At 37.8% G+C, this 20,001-nt stretch overlaps 1 protein-coding gene across 1 annotated transcript in view; it reads right to left on the bottom strand.

The window, feature by feature from the left end:
• Positions 1-12,080: 12,080 nt before the first annotated feature.
• Positions 12,081-20,001, bottom strand: part of LOC117333916 (ras-specific guanine nucleotide-releasing factor 1-like) — an 85,884-nt gene continuing 77,963 nt past the window's right edge. Inside the window, exons 23-28 of the mRNA XM_033893332.1 lie at positions 19,880-19,964; positions 19,184-19,381; positions 18,851-18,930; positions 13,988-14,105; positions 13,716-13,784; positions 12,081-13,062 (exon numbers count right to left, since the gene is read on the bottom strand). Of these exons, the coding sequence (XP_033749223.1) occupies positions 12,943-13,062; positions 13,716-13,784; positions 13,988-14,105; positions 18,851-18,930; positions 19,184-19,381; positions 19,880-19,964 (670 nt within the window). The 3' untranslated portion in view covers positions 12,081-12,942. The remainder of the gene's footprint in view (positions 13,063-13,715; positions 13,785-13,987; positions 14,106-18,850; positions 18,931-19,183; positions 19,382-19,879; positions 19,965-20,001) is intronic.

The following is a 20,001-nucleotide window of genomic DNA, read 5'->3' as shown; positions in this document are numbered from 1 at the left end:
TGTAGCATGACATGGTCCGAATGCTTCAATGTTAGCCTCTATAGTATTGCCCCTTGGATTACTGATGGTAGCCCCCGGAGTATTGTCCCTTGGATTACTGATGGTAGCCCCCGAAGTATTGCCCTGTTGATTATTGATGTTAACCCCCGGAGTATTGCCCCTTGGATTACTGATGTTAGCCCTAGAGTATTGCCCCTTGGATTTTTTATGTTAACCCCGGAGTATTGCCCCTTGGATTACTGAAGTTAACCCCGGAGTATTGCCCCTTGGATTACTGAAGTTAAACCCCGGAGTATTGCCCCTTGGATTACTGATGTTAGCCCTAGAGTATTGCCCCTTGGATTACTGAAGTTAACCCCCGGAGTATTGCCCCTTGGATTACTGATGGTAGCCCCCGGAGTATTGCCCCTTGGATTACTGAAGTTAACCCCCGGAGTATTGCCCCTTGGATTACTGATGGTAGCCCCCGGAGTATTGCCCCTTGGATTACTGATGTTAGCCCCCGGAGTATTGCCCCTTGGATTACTGAAGTTAACCCCCCGAGTATTGCCCCTTGGATTATTGATGTTAGCACCCTGGTTTGTTTTCTTAACATCCTATTAACAGCCAGGGTCATCTAAAGATATGCTAGGTTTTTGAGGATGGAGGAATGCTGGAGAACCAAGAAAAAAACTTCCAGCCTACGGTCAGTATCAGGCAACTGCCCCATTTGGGTTTCGAACTCGCGACCCAGAGGTGGAGGGCTAGTGATAAAGTGTCGCGACACATCAACCACCCCACCAAATGTTTACATAAAACAAAGTTCTAAAAGGATTTTCAGTAGCATAACATGGTCTGAATGCTTCAATGTTAGCCCTAGAGCATTACTGATGGAAGCCCCCGGAGTATTGCCCCTTGGATTACTGATGGTAGCCCCCGGAGTATTGCCCCTTGGATTACTGATGGTAGCCCCCAGTGTATTGCCCCTTGGATTACTGATGGTAGCCCCCTGGAGAATTGCCCCTTGGATTACTGATGTTAACCCCCGGAGTATTGCCCCTTGGATTACTGATGGTAGCCCCCGGAGTATTGCCCCTTGGATTACTGATGGTAGCCCCCAGTGTATTGCCCCTTGGATTACTGATGTTAGCCCCCTGGAGAATTGCCCCTTGGAATGGTATGTTATCCCCCAGAGTATTGCCCCCTGGGTAATTTAATGGTCCCTAAACCAGTCCATCACTTACATCTGGGATCTAGCCTTGTACACTATTAAAACTAAACAACATATCATTAACACAGATGAAAAATACATGCTAAAATTTATTTTCTAAAAGACAACTTCTTAATCAATTTTTTTAACCTTTAATAAGAATAATTAATAACAATCGATCTTCCATATCAAATATCAGATTAAACAGCTCTAATTGAAAGTTAAACATGTCAAGCACAGAAACAGGGATTGATCACAGATGATGTGTCGTGGCCAAAAACTAATGGTCTGGTTCAAATTCTTGTAACCGCAGTAGTTTAACATTACATACAGTCACCATTAAAGTACATTAAAATTTTTGTCCCAAACAAATGAGAACATTTTTGTGATACATGTTTCTCAGATTCTATATCTGGGACATTAGATTTTAGTGTAATAATTATTCCAAATGTCTTATGTAACTCTGTATGATTCCAAGCTTGAGACATTTCTGACAACGCAAGCAGGATCCAATATACACACTTAGACAGTGTTCTCAACAAGAAAACTGTTAAACATTATTAACTTTGACCAGGTCCATATATACAGATTCAAGTAAAACCTTTAGGATTGATAGCCAATATTACAGGTTTATATATACATAACATTTTAGGATGGCATACATTTCGTATGTACCTGTTTTCTAACAGTGACTAGAGTTTGAGATCGAATACCCTGGGAACTTTCAACAATTATAAAGCTGTGGTTAAGATATCTAAATCTCATCGTATATAACAAATGACTAATTAGTATTTCATTGCACACACCCCTTAGAACTAGAACAATCTATAAACATGTAAATACATATCTACTTCAGCTAATTAAATAGCTGTATAAACAAGTAAAATTCCAATATATCGGGCATAAATAGAAAACAAAGAGAATGAAAACAATGTAGGTTGAAACTGACAGGTACATCAATAACAATAGACAGCTGAGATCAAACAATTACAGGTATATTATAGCTTATTAATTAAGATACAGCTCTGTCGATAAACTTCGAGAAAATATTGTGCCAGTTGTTCAAATAATCAAAAACTTACTGGACCTTAAAATAGAATATTTTCCACATGTTTTTCATGCCTTCACATGATTACTTAAAAATTCTAAAGCAAACGGTGGTCATTACAAATTTAATTATAATCAATAACAAGAGGCCCAATGGGCCTGTATCGCTCACCTGGCTCTGCAAATTTGCAGTTGATTGAGGTCATTTCTACAGATACTATGCTGATTACCACTTTATTCAACTATCAGAGTAAGCTAGGTTTATTCATGTCAATAAATTTTCTAGTCCTTCATTCCAGCATACTATTGGCCTAATATCGGGTCTTGGTGACTCTTGGCTATCGCAAGATTTAAAAATATTTCACCCCTGTGACCTTGAATGTAGGTCAATGTCATTCATTTGAACAAACTTGGTAGCCCTACACCCCAGCATGCTACAGACAGGCCCAACCTCAAGTACCTGAGCCTCTTGGTTTTTGAGAAGAAGTCGTTTTAAGATAATAGCCTATTTGACCAATGTGACCTTGAATGAAGGTCAAGGTCATTCATTTGAACAAACTTGGTAGACCTTCATCCAAGCATGCTACAGGCTAAATATCAAGTCCCTGGGCCCCTTGGTTATTGAGAAGAAGTTGTTAAAAGATTTAAGCCTATTTGACCCATGTGACCTTGAATGAAGGTCAAGGTCATTTATTTGAACAAACTTGGTAGCCCTTCACCCCAGCATGCTAGAGACCCAATATCAAGTCCCTGGGCCTCTTGGTTATTGAGAAGAAGTCCTTTGAAGATTATAGACTATTTAACCCATGTGACCTTTAATGAAAGTCAAGGTCATTTATTTGAACAATTTTGGTAGCCCTTCATCCCAGCATGCTACAGGCCAAATATCAAGTCCCCGGGCATCTTGGTTATTGAGAAGAAGTCGTTAAAAGATTTTAGCCAATTTGTCCCATGTGACCTGAAATGAAGGCCAAGGTCATTTATTTGAACAAACTTGGTAGCCCGTCATCCCAGCATGCTACAGGCCCAATATCAAGTCCCTGGGCCTCTTGGTTATTGAGAAGTTGTTTGAAGATTATAGCCTATTTGACCCATGTGACCTTGAATGAAGGTCAAGGTCATTTCTTTGAACAAACTTGGTAGCCCTTCACCCCAGCATGCTACAGGCCCAATATCAAATCCCTGGGCCTCTTGGTTATTAAGAAGAAGTCATTTAAATGAAAAAGTTGACACCGGACGGACGGCCGGACGACGGACGCCGCACCACGATATAAGCTCACTTGCTCACTTGCCCTTCAGGCAGGTGAGCTAAAAATACATTTTGTATTTGATATTGGCAATTATCATAATATGCTAGAAGTGCTTTGAACAGTCAATACCCAGATTTTTTAGTTATTAAAATACAAATGTATCAATATAAATATATCATATTTACTAACATATTATTAATTAAAGGTAAAAATCCCTAACTGAATAAAGGTGTACCTACATATGACCATGCATGATGGTTGCTGTGGTAGCAGTACGTACAGATTATATACCTGGATCAAACATTCAATGGTAAGATAGCAATATTCACCAACTCTAGACAAACATTTTATAAAGTCTTGGCAAAAAACTTAAGCCAATTGATTTCCCTATCTGAAGCACTATATAGTTAGAGAAATGTAAAAAAAAAAAAAAAAAAAAAAAAAAGGCTACCATTGGTCAGTACGTTATGGTATTAACCTTATATAAACTATGCGAAATGTTTTATACTTTTTAGTAAGAACCCCATTAAATTTATGTTGTATATTTACAAAATAAAGACAAAAGATTTATTTAAATCATTAAAAGTGAACAGGTTCTGGATTTGAAATAAAGATCTACAAAACATATCAAACAGATCACTTAAATAACATGAGTATTTATAACTGGTATCCAAATCTCTAGGATTTATCATCATCAATAACAGGACTTCAATAAAACCCAGAATATTACAGATACAATTTGTATATAAAATGATATATTCTTATAATCTGTTGTCTGGGAGGACAATGGCCTGGATCTCTTACAGGATATTAACACAGACATTCCTCTGATAATAAACATATTAAGTCCGTATGAAACAAGCTTACATAATGAATTTCATATGAAATCAACTAACATGTTTAGTAATTCAATATTACGTGAATACAAGAGTTATTCTGAGAAGCATGGTTAAAGATGTATTTTTTAAAATCCTTAAATGGTGATTTACTCTCGATGTTTGATCTTCACTCCCGGAGTCAGTAGCATGATGTACTATATATTTACAGTTATCAGTGGTGTACCGGTGATGTTTTGGTTTTATATAACATTGCAAATGACCTTTGATATATAATAAATTAAGATATACATTATTCTGTCATAATAAATATGGGCCCTACAAATATGACCTTGACCCTTGACCTCAGCACACTATTGGTTAATCTGAACATTAAGTGAGGTAGGCAATAATATAAATATATCAACAAAACTTCTCCAATTGCAGCAAAAACAAATTGAAAAGTAAAAAAAAAAAGTTGTATTACTATGGTTATACAGTAAAATCAAGATTTAACAATAAATAAATATAACAATGTATTACAACAGGGGAATTATGGTAGAAAATAAGGTGAACATGTTTTGGAATGTTTTTTTTTTCTTTTTTTTTCTGGTGTATCATACAGCACATCTTGTAATGTTAGGGAATGCAAAAATATTGAATCACAATAAATAGACGTGTTATCTGTATACATCAGAAAGTAAGCTCAAACAGTTAGGGTCGCAATGTAATCTTTGATAAAGCAGACATCTAATGTCAACAACCAACTCCAATTTTTCCTTTTCTCATTTTCTAAACTAAAACATCATACCCTCAAACATACTTGTAAGGTCAAATCTCCAGTTTTTGGACCCAAGAGTCTCCAATTATTTCTGTGGCAATCTCCTGTGCAAAATTTTGGTCCCATAAAACTGAACTTGAGATTTTTTGAAAATAGAATCTGTTAATTTCCTTATCTATGTTTTTATCCTTGAAACTGAGTTGATCACAGAACATGATGAAGTAAGATGTTAAGCTACAAAACTATTGAATTAAGTAACAAGCCAAAAATCTACAGTTTGTGAAGGCTTTCCTAACTTGAGATATCTAGTTTTACAGCTTTGACCCCTTGAGAGTTACCTTGTATACTTAAATTTTTCAATACTAAAATCATCTTCCATCCATGTTTTCTAACAAAAGGCCCATGAGGCCTGTATCGCTCACCTGGTTTGAATAGACCAGATGTCAAAATAATGTTCATGTTCAATTCGTTTTATTTGTCAATCTCAAACAATGCTATATATGGTTATAGTGCTTTTAAAAAAATAACGAAGTCCAGACACTCTAAGGGTCTGAAAGACCTCAACAATTGTTTTTAGAATATGCATTCATCACTTTATGACTAGTAGTGATTTAAATGAATTACGTTTATTTCCCCTATGGGGCCCCGCCCATTTGGCCCCTTGGGAGTCAAAGTCATCATTAATGCAAAATCTGTTTCTTTTCCCCCAAGGATGTTTCTCACCAAATTGGGTTTAAATCCTTTCATAACTTCATGACAAGTAGCGATTTAGAGGAATTGCCTCAATTTCCCTATTGGGCCCCGCCCCTCTGGCCCCTTGGGGGTTAGAGTCACCATTTATGCAAAATCGTTTCCCTTCCACCAAGGATGTTTTTGACCAAATTTGGGCAAAATCCATTCATAACTTTATGACAAGTAGCGATTTAAAGGAATTGCCTAAATTTCTCCTATTGGGCCCCGCCCCTCCGACCCCTTGGGGGTCAGAGTCACCATTTATGCAAAATCTGTTACCCTTCCGCCAAGGATGTTTCTGACCAAATTTGGGCAAAATCCAATAAGAACTTTTTGACTAGTAGCGATTTGAAGCAAATGTTGATGGATGACGGACGGACGGACGGACGACGGACGCCAAGCCATGACATTAGCTCATTTCATTTCAGTTCATTTATTTGCATGTTTATGAGTCATTAACCCTCTGTCGAAGTAAACATTAACACTGAACTCATACATGTACTTGTTGGTAGACATTTATCAGAATAAGTAGTGAAATATAGTAATTGTAACATATGTCATACAACATCCTCCCCCTCACACTCATGTGACATGGAACACAAAACAGGTCACATCTGTAGTATAATGATATATATAAGGATCTCGCATCTCTTATGACAAATCATATATCTGTAATAGCCACAAAAATCTGTCCATGTCAGCCTCCGTCACAACCAGAACATATCTCCTGTTATAGCCACAAAAATCTGTCCATGTCAGCCTCCGTCACAACCAAAACATATCACCTGTAACAGCCACAAAGATGTGTCCATGTCAGCCTCCGTCACAACCAGAACATGTATCCTTCAACAAACAACTACAAAAATCTATCCATGTCAGCCTCCGTCACTAGCAGAACATGTTTCCCATAACGAACAGCTACAAAAATCTGTCCATGTCAGCCTCCGTCACTAGCAGAACATGTCTGACATAACAAACAACTACAAAAATCTATCCATGTCAGCCTCCATCACTAGCAGAACACATCTCCTGTGAAAATCAGTGGCAAAATTCTTAAGTCATCTCTAGAACAAATCTACAGTGTCATTTAGTAGACCAAGTCACATCTCCAACATGTTGGTCACCTCCATTCATGCCTACAACTAATCTATAATCCAGCTATGATCCTCACCTGTCACAAAATAGACTTATCCAACAAAACAATAAACCATGAATTCCAGTAGGACTACTCGCAACTTTCCTCGGAGCCATGCTTCCTACAGCCACGCCCCTTTAAGAAGCCACACCCACTCTGAGAGTTCAAACATCCAACCAGAAGCATAAGACCACCTTCAATGATAATCCATACGATTACATTATGCCACAACGTAACAAGCCACATCTCTCACAGGAAACATGTCATCAGTGTCTTCCAGGACACATAAAGCCTACCTACAGCATTAAGGTTTAGGAGATGGGTGAAATTTGAACATTTATATAATATACCTCTGTCATACTTCCATCAAACTCTAACAAGACAACATTTAATTCAGCTGAGTATTGGCTTAATCAACAAAAACAATAATCCAATATTTCATATGGTACAAATCTATCCTTGATCAACAATACATATATATATAAATGAATTTATCTTTCTTTTAATCTACCTACAAGTATAAACAAACATAATCTGATGTACATAACAAAACATATTGAATTATTAAAACGTGATATCACTTTGAGAAACTATTAGATTTCATTGTCACCCTATATGCCGCTATATTGCACAGATTGACCAATTTCTCTACATTGCCCGGAGAATTCATTATTCCAACTTTCTTTACATTGCCCAGAGAGGTGGGATTGGTCTTGGAATCTAAATGTGGGGTTATATCTAGGATTTGGAAACTATAGCACAAGGGTGGGGTTATCACTTGGATTTGGAAACTATATACAGCAAAATAGTGGCATAATCTTTAATCTTTGGACACTATATGTGGGATTATCTCAAGGATTCAGAAATAATTAGTTGGATTATCTCTGGTCTTTGGTAACTATATCCGGGATTATCTCATGGATTTAGAAACTACAAATTGGATTATCTCTAGTCTTTGATTATACATGGGATTATCTCTGGTTTTTGGAAACAATACATGGGATTATCTCTGGTCTTTGGAAACTATACATGGTATTATCTCTGGTCTTTGGAAATCATACATGGTATTATCTCTGGTCTTTGGAAACCATACATGGGATTATCTCTGGTTTTTGGAAACAATACATGGGATTATCTCTGGTCTTTGGAAACTATACATGGAATTACCTCAAGGATTTGGTGACTATATAGCAAAACAGATGGATATCCCCAAGCATTGCTACTATACATATTCTTGAGTTCCTGATTTGAAGATTTTGATACTATAACAGGGACTGGATTGAAAACAAGGCCCAAGCTGTTATCTATTTCATGAACTACAATCCCAGGTCTGTATATATATAAACAGGCATTTTTGTTGGACTGTATATGCCACTGAGAATAATTTTTCATTGGTGCTTCTTTTCCCTTCAATAAAATGTTTAACTTTTGTTTTGAAATATACATTAATGTAGGTTTATTTAATTTAATTAAACAAAATGTTGTCTATACATCTGACACTACCTGTGGTATTAAAAATAGTTAATGATTAAAAAGATTAAGAAAAAAAAAAATAAATAACATGAGGAATTGATGTTCAAACCATAGACTGACTGAACAGATATTGTCATACAATATATAAACCTTTATAAAAAATCAGCCTCAAAGGCTCAATCCAAAATCATTCAAAAAGCTGTGATCCATAATCATGTTGAAATATGGGTGTCGGTAGTCATTAAAGACATTACCATAGAAAACATTTATTTTGTGCAAAGATTCTGTTTTTTGGTCCCAGCTGATAATACCAGACCTTCAAAGTTTCAAAACATGTGTGTACCCATGAGCTCAAAGGCAGATGACATTTCATACTCAGGTATAGAAAATAAATGAAAACAATTCTAAGTTACAAAAAAACATATCAACATTAATTACATATATTCAGATCAACATTTATCATCAATTTAAGATAAAATACAATATCCTGAACAAGTGTGAATATTGTCATCTGGTCATTGCATTGGTTGTCATGGTGAAGGCTGTCCTAGGACTGGGTTGTGTGGAAGGATACAACTGCAGCCAGTGGTGAACAGGTCAGATGATGTATTAATGCCTTGCACTAAAACAGTGTAACATACCACTGCTATAATAGCAAACAGTGTTGGGAGGCATGGTAATCGTCCATATCTCTCCAAATGCACCATCGATTATAGTATACCCATATCAAAGTCAGGTACATCAATACCAATGATAAATAGCCAAGTCATACTATTATGTCACATTTTTCCTGCTCCATATGCACAAATACAATATTTCACTGTCTCCATGGCAACAGAGACAATAAAATGTATGGATGTCATGGTGATAGCCACAACCATAACCTTATAGAGAATGTTACATCCAGTCACAATGCAGTATTGGAGTGGTGAAGATGTATCACTGAGTATACACATGAAAGGTAGACACACTGATCTACTTCATAAACAATGAATAATAACGGATATCAAACATGATTTAGCATGATCTAAAATGTCATTCAGTGAAATGTGGTCACCGGGCTTATCAAATATGATAGCACTTCTATAACAACAGATGAAAATTGTAGTGTTATAACACATAGCTGTCTGTGGTAGTGATGTGTGTGGTAGTGATGTGTGTGGTAATGATGTCTGTGGTAGGGACATCTGTGGTAGTGATTTCTCTGGAAGTGATGTGTGTGGTAGTGATGTCTGTGGTAGTGATGTCTGTGGTAGTGATGTCTGGTTGTGATGTCTGTGGTAGTGATGTCAGTGGTAGTGATGTGTGTGGTAGTGACATCTGTGGTAGTGATGTGTGTGGTAGTGATGTCAGTGGTAGTGATGTATCTGGTAGTGATGTCTGTGGTAGTGATGCCTGTGGTAGTGATGCCTGTGGTAGTGATGTCTGTGGTAGTGATGTCTGGTTGTGATGTCTGTGGTAGTGATGTCAGTGGTAGTGATGTGTGTGGTAGTGACATCTGTGGTAGTGATGTCAGTGGTAGTGATGTATCTGGTAGTGATGTCTGGTTGTGATGTCTGTGGTAGTGATGTCAGTGGTAGTGATGCCTGTGGTAGTGATGTCTGTGGTAGTGATGTCTGTGGTAGTGATGTCTGGTTGTGATGTCTGTGGTAGTGCTGTCTGTGGTAGTGATGTGTGTGGTAGTGATGTGTGTGGTAGTGACATCTGTGGTAGTGATGTGTGTGGTAGTGATGTCAGTGGTAGTGATGTCTGTGGTAGTGATGTCGGTGGTAGTGATCCTGTGGTAGTGATGCCTGTGGTAGTGATGTGTGTGGTAGTGATGCCTGTGGTAGTGATGTCTGTGGTAGTGATGTGTGTGGTAGTGATGTCTGTGGTAGTGATGTCTGTGGTAGTGATGTGTGTGGTAGTGATGTCTGTGGTAGTGATGTCTGTGGTAGTGATGTGTGTGGTAGTGATGTGTGTGGTAGTGATGTGTGTGGTAGTGATGCCTGTGGTAGTGATGCCTGTGGTAGTGATGCCTGTGGTAGTGATGTCTGTGGTAGTGATGTGTGTGGTAGTGATGCCTGTGGTAGTGATGTCTGTGGTAGTGATGTGTGTGGTAGTGATGTGTGTGGTAGTGATGTGTGTGGTAGTGATGTGTGTGGTAGTGATGTGTGTGGTAGGGACATCTGTGGTAGTGATGTCAGTGGTAGTGATGTCTGTGGTAGTGATGTGTGTGGTAGTGATGTCAGTGGTAGTGATGTGTGTGGTAGTGATGTCTGTGGTAGTGATGTGTGTGGTAGTGACGTCTGTGGTAGTGATGTCTGTGGTAGTGATGTCTGTGGTAATGACGTCTGTGGTAGGGACATCTGTGGTAGTGATGTGTGTGGTAGGGACATCTTTGGTAGTGATGTCAGTGGTAGTGATGTCTGTGGTAGTGATGTGTGTGGTAGTGATGTCAGTGGTAGTGATGTGTGTGGTAGTGATGTCTGTGGTAGTGATGTGTGTGGTAGTGACGTCTTTGGTAGTGATGCCTGTGGTAGTGACGTCTGTGGTAGTGATGTCTGTGGTAGTGATGATGTCTGTGGTAGTGATGTGTGTGGTAGTGATGTGTGTGGTAGGGACATCTGTGGTAGTGATGTCTGTGGTAATGATGTCTGTGGTAGTGATGTCTGTGGTAGTGATGTCTGTGGTAGTGATGCCTGTGGTAGTGACGTCTGTGGTAGTGATGTGTGTGGTAGTGACATCTGTGGTAGTGATGTCAGTGGTAGTGATGTGTGTGGTAGTGATGTCAGTGGTAGTGATGTCTGTGGTAATGATGTCTGTGGTAGTGATGTGTGTGGTAGTGATGTGTGTGGTAGTGACGTCTGTGGTAGTGACGTCTGTGGTAGTGATGTCTGTGGTAGTGATGTCTGTGGTAGTGACGTCTGTGGTAGTGGTGTTTGTGGTAGTGATGTGTGTGGTAGTGATGTGTGTGGTAGGGACATCTGTGGTAGTGATGTCTGTGGTAGTGATGTGTGTGGTAGTGATGTGTGTGGTAGTGACGTCTGTGGTAGTGATGATGTCTGTGGTAGTGACGTCTGTGGTAGTGATGATGTCTGTGGTAGTGATGTGTGTGGTAGTGATGTCTGTGGTAGTGATGTCTGTGGTAGTGATGTCTGTGGTAGTGACGTCTGTGGTAGTGATGTGTGTGGTAGTGATGTGTGTGGTAGTGACGTCTGTGGTAGTGATGATGTCTGTGGTAGTGACGTCTGTGGTAGTGATGATGTCTGTGGTAGTGATGTCTGTGGTAGTGATGTGTGTGGTCGTGACGTCTGTGGTAGTGATGTCTGTGGTAGTGATGTGTGTGGTAGTGACGTCTGTGGTAGTGATGTCTGTGGTAGTGATGTCTGTGGTAGTGACGTCTGTGGTAGTGATGTCAGTGGTAGTGACGTCTGTGGTAGTGGTGTTTGTGGTAGTGATGTGTGTGGTAGTGATGTGTGTGGTAGTGACATCTGTGGTAGTGACGTCTGTGGTAGTGATGTCTGTGGTAGTGATGTCTGTGGTAGTGATGTCAGTGGTAGTGATGTCAGTGGTAGTGATGTGTGTGGTAGTGATGTGTGTGGTAGGGACATCTGTGGTAGTGATGTCTGTGGTAGTGACGTCTGTGGTAGTGATGTCTGTGGTAGTGATGTCTGTGGTAGTGATGTGTGTGGTAGTGATGTGTGTGGTAGTGACGTCTGTGGTAGTGATGTCTGTGGTAGTGATGTCTTTGTTAGGAATTTCTGTGGTATTTATGTCTGTATAGTGCAATTTGGCTTCTACACATCCTTCATACAGCCTCCAAACATTTGGATATGAGACAATATTGCAACAGGAAAAATGATACTGTTATCCTTCTCGGGGATAAAGTGTTGCACAGCTTGGTATCTGTTGATAGCACAATATATTTCCTTGTTTGGAATTCACTTCTTTTACTCTGCAAGCCCTTATATGGAACATAAATCCTTATATGGAACAAACATCCTTATATGGAACATGCGTCCTTATAAGGAATATGCATCCTTGTATGGAACAAACATCTTTTAATGGAACATAAATCCTTATGTGGAACATACATTCTTATAAGGAACATACCGTACATCCTTTATATGGAACAGACATCCTTTTATGGAACATAAATCCTTATATGGAACATAAATCCTTATATGGAGCATACATCCTTATAAGTAATATGCATCCTTATATGGAACAAACATCCTTTTATGGAACAGACATATCCTGATGGATTGTATCCTTATATGGAATTTTATATCCTTCAATGGAATACATATCCTTATATGGAATATTATATGTCCTTCATTGGAATATATATCTTTATATGGATCAATAATCATTCCTTGTATGGAATAGGCTCCTCCTTCATATGGAATGTTTCTCCAAATATGGAATGTTAATGTGTCAATCATTGGGTAGGGGAGGTACTAGAGGACTGGACACAGCAGGACTCAGATTAGTCCTGGCACGACGAGAATACCATTGCTATATTACTGATCATGTGGTCAAGACGGCGCTAGGGACACAGTGGACAGCCGCGACTGCTTTGGTTCTATTTCTAGAGATGCTTTGTACGTCCGGTCATCGTCCAGTAGCCTATTTGGGTCTAGAAGGTAGTTAGTTATCTGAAAGTTAAAAATAAATAAAGAAAGAAATAAGTATATTTCTAATCTGTTTGTAGCTTCCTGATGTGTTAGTGCCTATCTGAAACCAGTGATGGATCACTTTTTATGTGTTAAAAATAAATAAATAAATAAATAAATAGATAAATATATTTCTAATCAGTTTGTAGCTTCCTGATGTGTTAGTTCCTATCTGAAACCAGTGATGGATCACTTTTTATGTGTTAAAAATAAATAAATAAATAAATAAATAAATAAATAAATATATTTCTAATCAGTTTGTAGCTTCCTGATGTGTTAGTTCCTATCTGAAACCAGTGATGGATCACTTTTTATCTGAACTAATTCATCATTCGGTAGTTTTTTAGTTCCTATACCTTCAAACCACTTATTCACTTTTATTGATGCCCTATCAGAAAAATACAGGTAAACAAATTCAATTTCAAACTGAAACAGCAGGTAAATTTAGGACTGTAATTTTTTTCTATCAGAAACCAATCAATGTATTGCAACATATATATATATATGATAAAAGAATATAAGTTGAGAAACACTTGTTATCAAAGCTGAGAACCAGAAAATTTTAATATACGTATATATATTATAATATACGTATCCCTATCTGAAACCATCAAAGTTTTTGTAGTAATACTTACCCTAACGTGGTGCTCTATTCTGTACGGAGTTTGTTGAAATAATCTTATTTCACGTATTACATGTGCAATCTGAAAAACCAATGTTAGAACAACTGTACATTATGTATCTTTATTCAACTATACAAATGAGTGAATGAATTCACCATTATTTAAGTTCACATAACACTTATTGAAAAAAAATGTATTATGTATTTTTTTTAAATTTAAAATTGTCAATAAAATGCATAAAATCAACAAGGCTTGACAGAAAGATTTTTATTTAAAGTCATTACCATTCTCATTTTAGAGAAGTTGACTAGTCCCTCCTCGGTGTTGTCTGGTGTTCCCTCCTCTATAAAGGAGAGGTCGGTCAGGTACATCCCCAGGTACGGTATACAAGGTGGGTCACACCTGTGGGTAAGACACACGCAGTAAAGGTACACCACCTCTCGCAACTATTCTCCTACAGGCAAGATATCGCTCCTACACTTCATCAGTAAATACAATGTAAGTACTTCCCTCTGGTGTTACATCAGAAAATAAGAACTTCCCTCTCATGTTACATCAGTAAATAAGTACTTCCCTCTCATGTTACATCAGTAAATAAGTACTTCCCTCTCATGTTACATCAGTAAATAAGTACTTCCCTCTGGTGTTACATCAGTAAATAAGAACTTCCCTCTCATGTTACATCAGTAAATAAGTACTTCCCTCTCATGTTACATTAGTAAATAAGTACTTCCCTCTCATGTTACATCAGTAAATAAGTACTTCCCTCTGGTGTTACATCAGTAAATAAAAACTTCCCTCTCATGTTACATCAGTAAATAAGTACTTCCCTCTCATGTTACATCAGTAAATAAGTACTTCCCTCTTGTGTTACATCAGTAAATAAGTACTTCCCTCTCATGTTACATCAGTAAATAAGAACTTCCCTCTCATGTTACATCAGTAAATAAGTACTTCCCTCTCATGTTACATCAGTAAATAAGAACTTCCCTCTCATGTTATCAGTAAATAGTACTTCCCTCTCATGTTACATCATGTAAATATAAGTACTTCCCTCTTGTGTACATCAGTAATAAGTACTTCACTCTCATGTTTATAATCAGTAAATAAGTACTTCCTCTCATGTTACATCAGTAAATAAGTACTTCCCTCTCATGTTACATCAGTAAATAAGTACTTCCCTCTCATGTTACATCAGTAAATAAGTACTTCCCTCTCATGTTACATCAGTAAATAAGAACTTCCCTCTCATGTTACATCAGTAAATAAGTACTTCCCTCTCATGTTACATCAGTAAATAAGTACTTCCCTCTTGTGTTACATCAGTAAATAAGTACTTCCCTCTCATGTTACATCAGTAAATAAGTACTTCACTCTCATGTTACATCAGTAAATAAGTACTTCCCTCTCGTGTTACATCAGTAAATAAGATTTTCCCTCTCGTGTTACATCAGTAAATAAGTACTTCACTCTCATGTTACATCAGTAAATAAGTACTTCCCTCTCGTGTTACATCAGTAAATAAGTACTTCCCTCTCATGTTACATCAGTAAATAAGTACTTCCCTCTAATGTTACATCAGTACTTCCCTCTAATGTTACATCAGTAAATAAGTACTTCCCTCTCATATTACATCAGTAAATAAGAACTTCCCTCTCGTGTTACATCAGTAAATAAGTACTTCCCTCTCATGTTACATCAGTAAATAAGTACTTCCCTCTCATGTTACATCAGTAAATAAGTACTTCCCTCTCATGTTACATCAGTAAATAAGTACTTCCCTCTCATGTTACATCAGTAAATAAGTACTTCCCTCTCATGTTACATCAGTAAATAAGTACTTCCCTCTCATGTTACATCAGTAAATAAGTACTTCCCTCTCATGTTACATCAGTAAATAAGTACTTCCCTCTCATGTTACATTAGTAAATAAGTACTTAAGTACATATACTCTACAGTTATGAAAACATATTACAAGAATACAGAATTTTTAGCTATGCAAATATTTAAAGCAAATGACGACCATTTTCTTGATGATTCCAACATATTTTAACAACCAAGTTGTCTCCCTTTATATAATTAACAAGCTTCATTGTTATCTCACTAAATATATATTCATGTATATACAGATTTATCAATATCATATTCATCATATCATATTCTTTTAAAAAGTGCATAAAATTTATTTGAAAAAAATTGCATAAAACAGTGTGGAAAGAAAAATATGTGCATTTTACATAAAACTACACACATTTGGTGGCAGTGATGTGCAGTATCTGTAGATCATAGTTACACTGGTGTTAGAACTACAGGCATATCTATTTCATGACTGGTTATAAAGTTAGCATGGGATATTTATGACCTTATATAGATTTTGGTCTGGTTGATAATTGTGGCCTGTTAGCCACATGTGATTTTTACCCAGCTGGCTTTAGATTGTAGTCTAGTTAGTCATAGATTGTGACCTAATTGGTTATAGATTGTGGCCTAAATAGTTATAGATTGTGACCTTGTTAGTTGTAGATTATAACCTAGTTAGCAATAGATTGTGACCTTGTTAGTTGTAGATTATAACCTAGTTAGCAATAGATTGTGACCTAGTTAGCTATAGATTGTGACGTAGTTAGTTATAGATTGTGACCTAGTTAGCTATAGATTGTGACCTAATTAGTTATAGATTGTGACCTAGTTAGTTGTAGATTATAACCTAGTTAGCTATAGATTGTGACCTAGTTAGTTGTAGATTATAACCTAGTTAGCTATAGATTGTGGCCTTGTTAGCTATAAATTGTGACCTAGTTGGCTATAGATTGTGACCTAGTTAGCTATATATTGTGACCTAGTTAGCTATATTTGTGGCCTTCCTAGTTATAGTAGTGGCTTTGCTAGCTATCATTGTGACCTAGTTTGCTAGAGTAGAAGCCCACATGTAGTTAAGCAAGTTATAGAATATTATCTAGAGTGTGACACACCTTGGTGTTGGCCTAGTTAGCTGTAGATGTAGCCTAGTTAGCTATAATTGTGGCCTAGTTAGCTATAGTTGTGGCCTAGTTAGCTATAGTTGTGGCCTAGTTAGCTATAATTGTGGCCTAGTTAGCTATACAATAGTTTATTTAATAGTTATGGCCATGTTAGTTATCAATAAGAGCCTAGTATGTTATAGTTGTGGCCATGTTAAGTAAGTTATATATTTTATTTAGTGTGTAACGGACCATGTTGTACTTAGCTGTAGATGGTGGTCTAGTTACCTATAAAGACTTAGTCAGCTATAGACTTCTTTGACCTATACTGTTGGGTATAACATTTCCGTCTAGTCAGTTTGTGTCTGGTAAGATAGACCTAAATATCAACTGTCTGTTTTACAGACCTGACATGTATATATACCTGGTACTATCTACAAATATCATTCATGGAGTAAAAACAAATTGTGTGACAGTGGAACTAAACATGTGCAGAAGTCTACATTAACATTGATAGGTATTGCGGGAAGGTCACAGCTAATGTCTACCTCTACATGATGAAGGGTGACAGGCCTGCTACATAAAACACTACACAACTACACTCAGGGACCAGTCTCTAGTCAGACCTTACTTTACAAATAATGATGTCTTACACATGGGCAGGTGTTTACCTAACTACAACATCTAACTCTGTAGTGGTGAGGCGATAGCCATTAGTCAGGGTCGAATCACTGATCAGTCCAGAATTTGGGCGACTGATGAATGAGTTGACAGTTTAGATCTTAATTAGACAGGTCAGTCAAAAGAGTGATGGTCCTAACATTGAAGAGTCAGAAGAGTGATGGTCCCAACATCACTGAGTCAAGGGAAGTGATGGTCCTAACATTGAAGAGTCAGAAGAGTGATGGTCCTAACATTGATGAGTCAGAAGAGTGGTGGTCCTAACATTGAAGAGTCAGAAGAGTGATGGTCCTAACACTGATGAGTCAGAAGAGTGATGGTCCTAACACTGATGAGTCAGAAGAGTGATGGTCCTAACACTGATGAGTCAGAAGAGTGATGGTCCTAACACTGATGAGTCAGAAGAGTGATGGTCCTAACATTGATGAGTCAGAAGAGTGATGGTCCTAACATTGATGAGTCAGAAGAGTGATGGTCCTAACATTGAAGAGTCAGAAGAGTGGTGGTCCTAACACTGATGAGTCAGAAGAGTGATGGTCCTAACATTGATGAGTCAGAAGAGTGATGGTCCTAACATTGATGAGTCAGAAGAGTGATGGTCCTAACATTGAAGAGTCAGAAGAGTGGTGGTCCTAACACTGATGAGTCAGAAGAGTGATGGTCCCAACATCACTGAGTCAAGGGAAGTGATGGTCCTAACATTGAAGAGTCAGAAGAGTGATGGTCCTAACATTGATGAGTCAGAAGAGTGGTGGTCCTAACATTGAAGAGTCAGAAGAGTGATGGTCCTAACATTGATGAGTCAGAAGAGTGATGGTCCTAATATTAATTAGTCAGAAGGGTGATGGTCTCAACATTGATGAGTCAATGTAAGTGATGGTCCTAACATTACTGAGTCAAGGGAAGTGATGGTCCCAACATTACTGAGTCAATGTAAGTGATGGTCTCAATATTACTGAGTCAATGTAAGTGATGGTCCTAACATTACTGAGTCAAGGGAAGTGATGGTCCAAACATTACTGAGTCAAGGGAAGTGATGGTCCTAACATTACTGAGTCAAGGGAAGTGATGGTCCTAACATTACTGAGTCAATGTAAGTGATGGTCTCAACATTACTGAGTCAAGAAAGTGATGACGCAAACATAAGCAAGTCAAAAGAAATGAAGGTATCAATAATAGTGAAGATATGATGGACCTTAAATTGGCAAGTCAAATGTCATGACCAAATCAAGCTTCATTGGTGAGTGTCATGAAATGTTATGATTCATACACTATTGAGAGCCAATAGGTTATGGCTGCGACGTGACCTAGGGGAGATAAACCAGTCTGATGCTGTAGAGTGTACGGGACCCGTAGAACCACCCAGTGATACCTATGAAGTGGGAGGGTGTACAGGAAGGGTCACACATGCCAAGCTACCATTCCTTGTGAGAACAGAGACAGGAGGAGAAGACATAAATGTGACAATGCTCGTACATATCGGCTAGCGTGTCCCCATAGGAGTACCTGTGGAGAGCATCCCTCATATTCTTAAAGCGCCCATCCGATGACACCAACACCTGTAGACGCTCAATCATCTGTTTTGTCTGAAACACATACAGGATTAGTTATGATAAAGAGGATTTTATTAGACAGTAAAAAAAGTATTGTTTCCTTTCCACCTATCTTATTAAGTAATGTCTAGCTGATGAATAATATTTTCAAAAAAAGTTTCATTATCTTAAATGATATGTTCTGTTTTTCGAGTAAGAGTTCTCACTTATCCTTCCGTAACATTGTTCACTATGTTATTTTCAGAAAAGTCCATAATACAAGTTTGACAGCATCATTGACAGTGACCTGTTTGGAGAGTTTTTCCCAGGTCTTTTTGAGTCTGTAGACAGAACTGTTGACAAAGGCAGCACAAATCTGGAGTACACCGTTGTAGTTGTGCATACAGCGACATATATCAGCAATGGCTGCCCATTTCTCTATACAAGACACACGGTCCTGTAGATTCTGTCTGCCCACGATCTCTGACACAACCAGACGGCTAACCTGGCAACATAAATTCATACAATTCAAGCATGTGTAACACTCAGATTATATTTTTAAGCACGTGTAACACTCAGATTATATTTCTAAGCATGTATAACACTCAGGTTATATTTTTAAGCATGTGTCACACTCAGATTATATTTTTAAGCATGTGAAACACTCAGATCATCTTTACTACTTTTTTACTGTTTTGTTGACTTCTATACAGGTCATCAAGTGTATTAGCCATTACTACATGTAAATATTTACCAAAAACAGGATTTTAAGTGCATCCTAGACGTTAATAGGTATTCTTTCATCTGTACACCTGTTTTTCTGTTTTCAACTTTTAAGATACTGTAGATGAAATCAATTTAAAAATAGAATACTACTAAAAACTCATCACCAATCATAATCAAGATAAATAAAGCAACTTCAGGACAGTGACCTTGACCTATTGACCTCGATCATTACTTGATGCTGACCTAAAACATGAATGACCTTGATGTAAATACTGACCTCGTTGAAGCGTTTGCTGACGAGTAGGACATGGGGGGCTTTATGGGATTTGTCCTGTTTCATCCACGCCTGACCCAGGAGTTCTCTGAAGGAAGAGAGTATTCACTGTAACATCACGCTGG

The sequence above is a fragment of the Pecten maximus genome, chromosome 9, assembly GCF_902652985.1.
Source record: "Pecten maximus chromosome 9, xPecMax1.1, whole genome shotgun sequence".
Taxonomy (NCBI): domain Eukaryota; kingdom Metazoa; phylum Mollusca; class Bivalvia; order Pectinida; family Pectinidae; genus Pecten; species Pecten maximus.
Note: the sequence above shows the minus strand (reverse complement) of the source record. Positions and strands in the feature narration are given on the sequence as shown.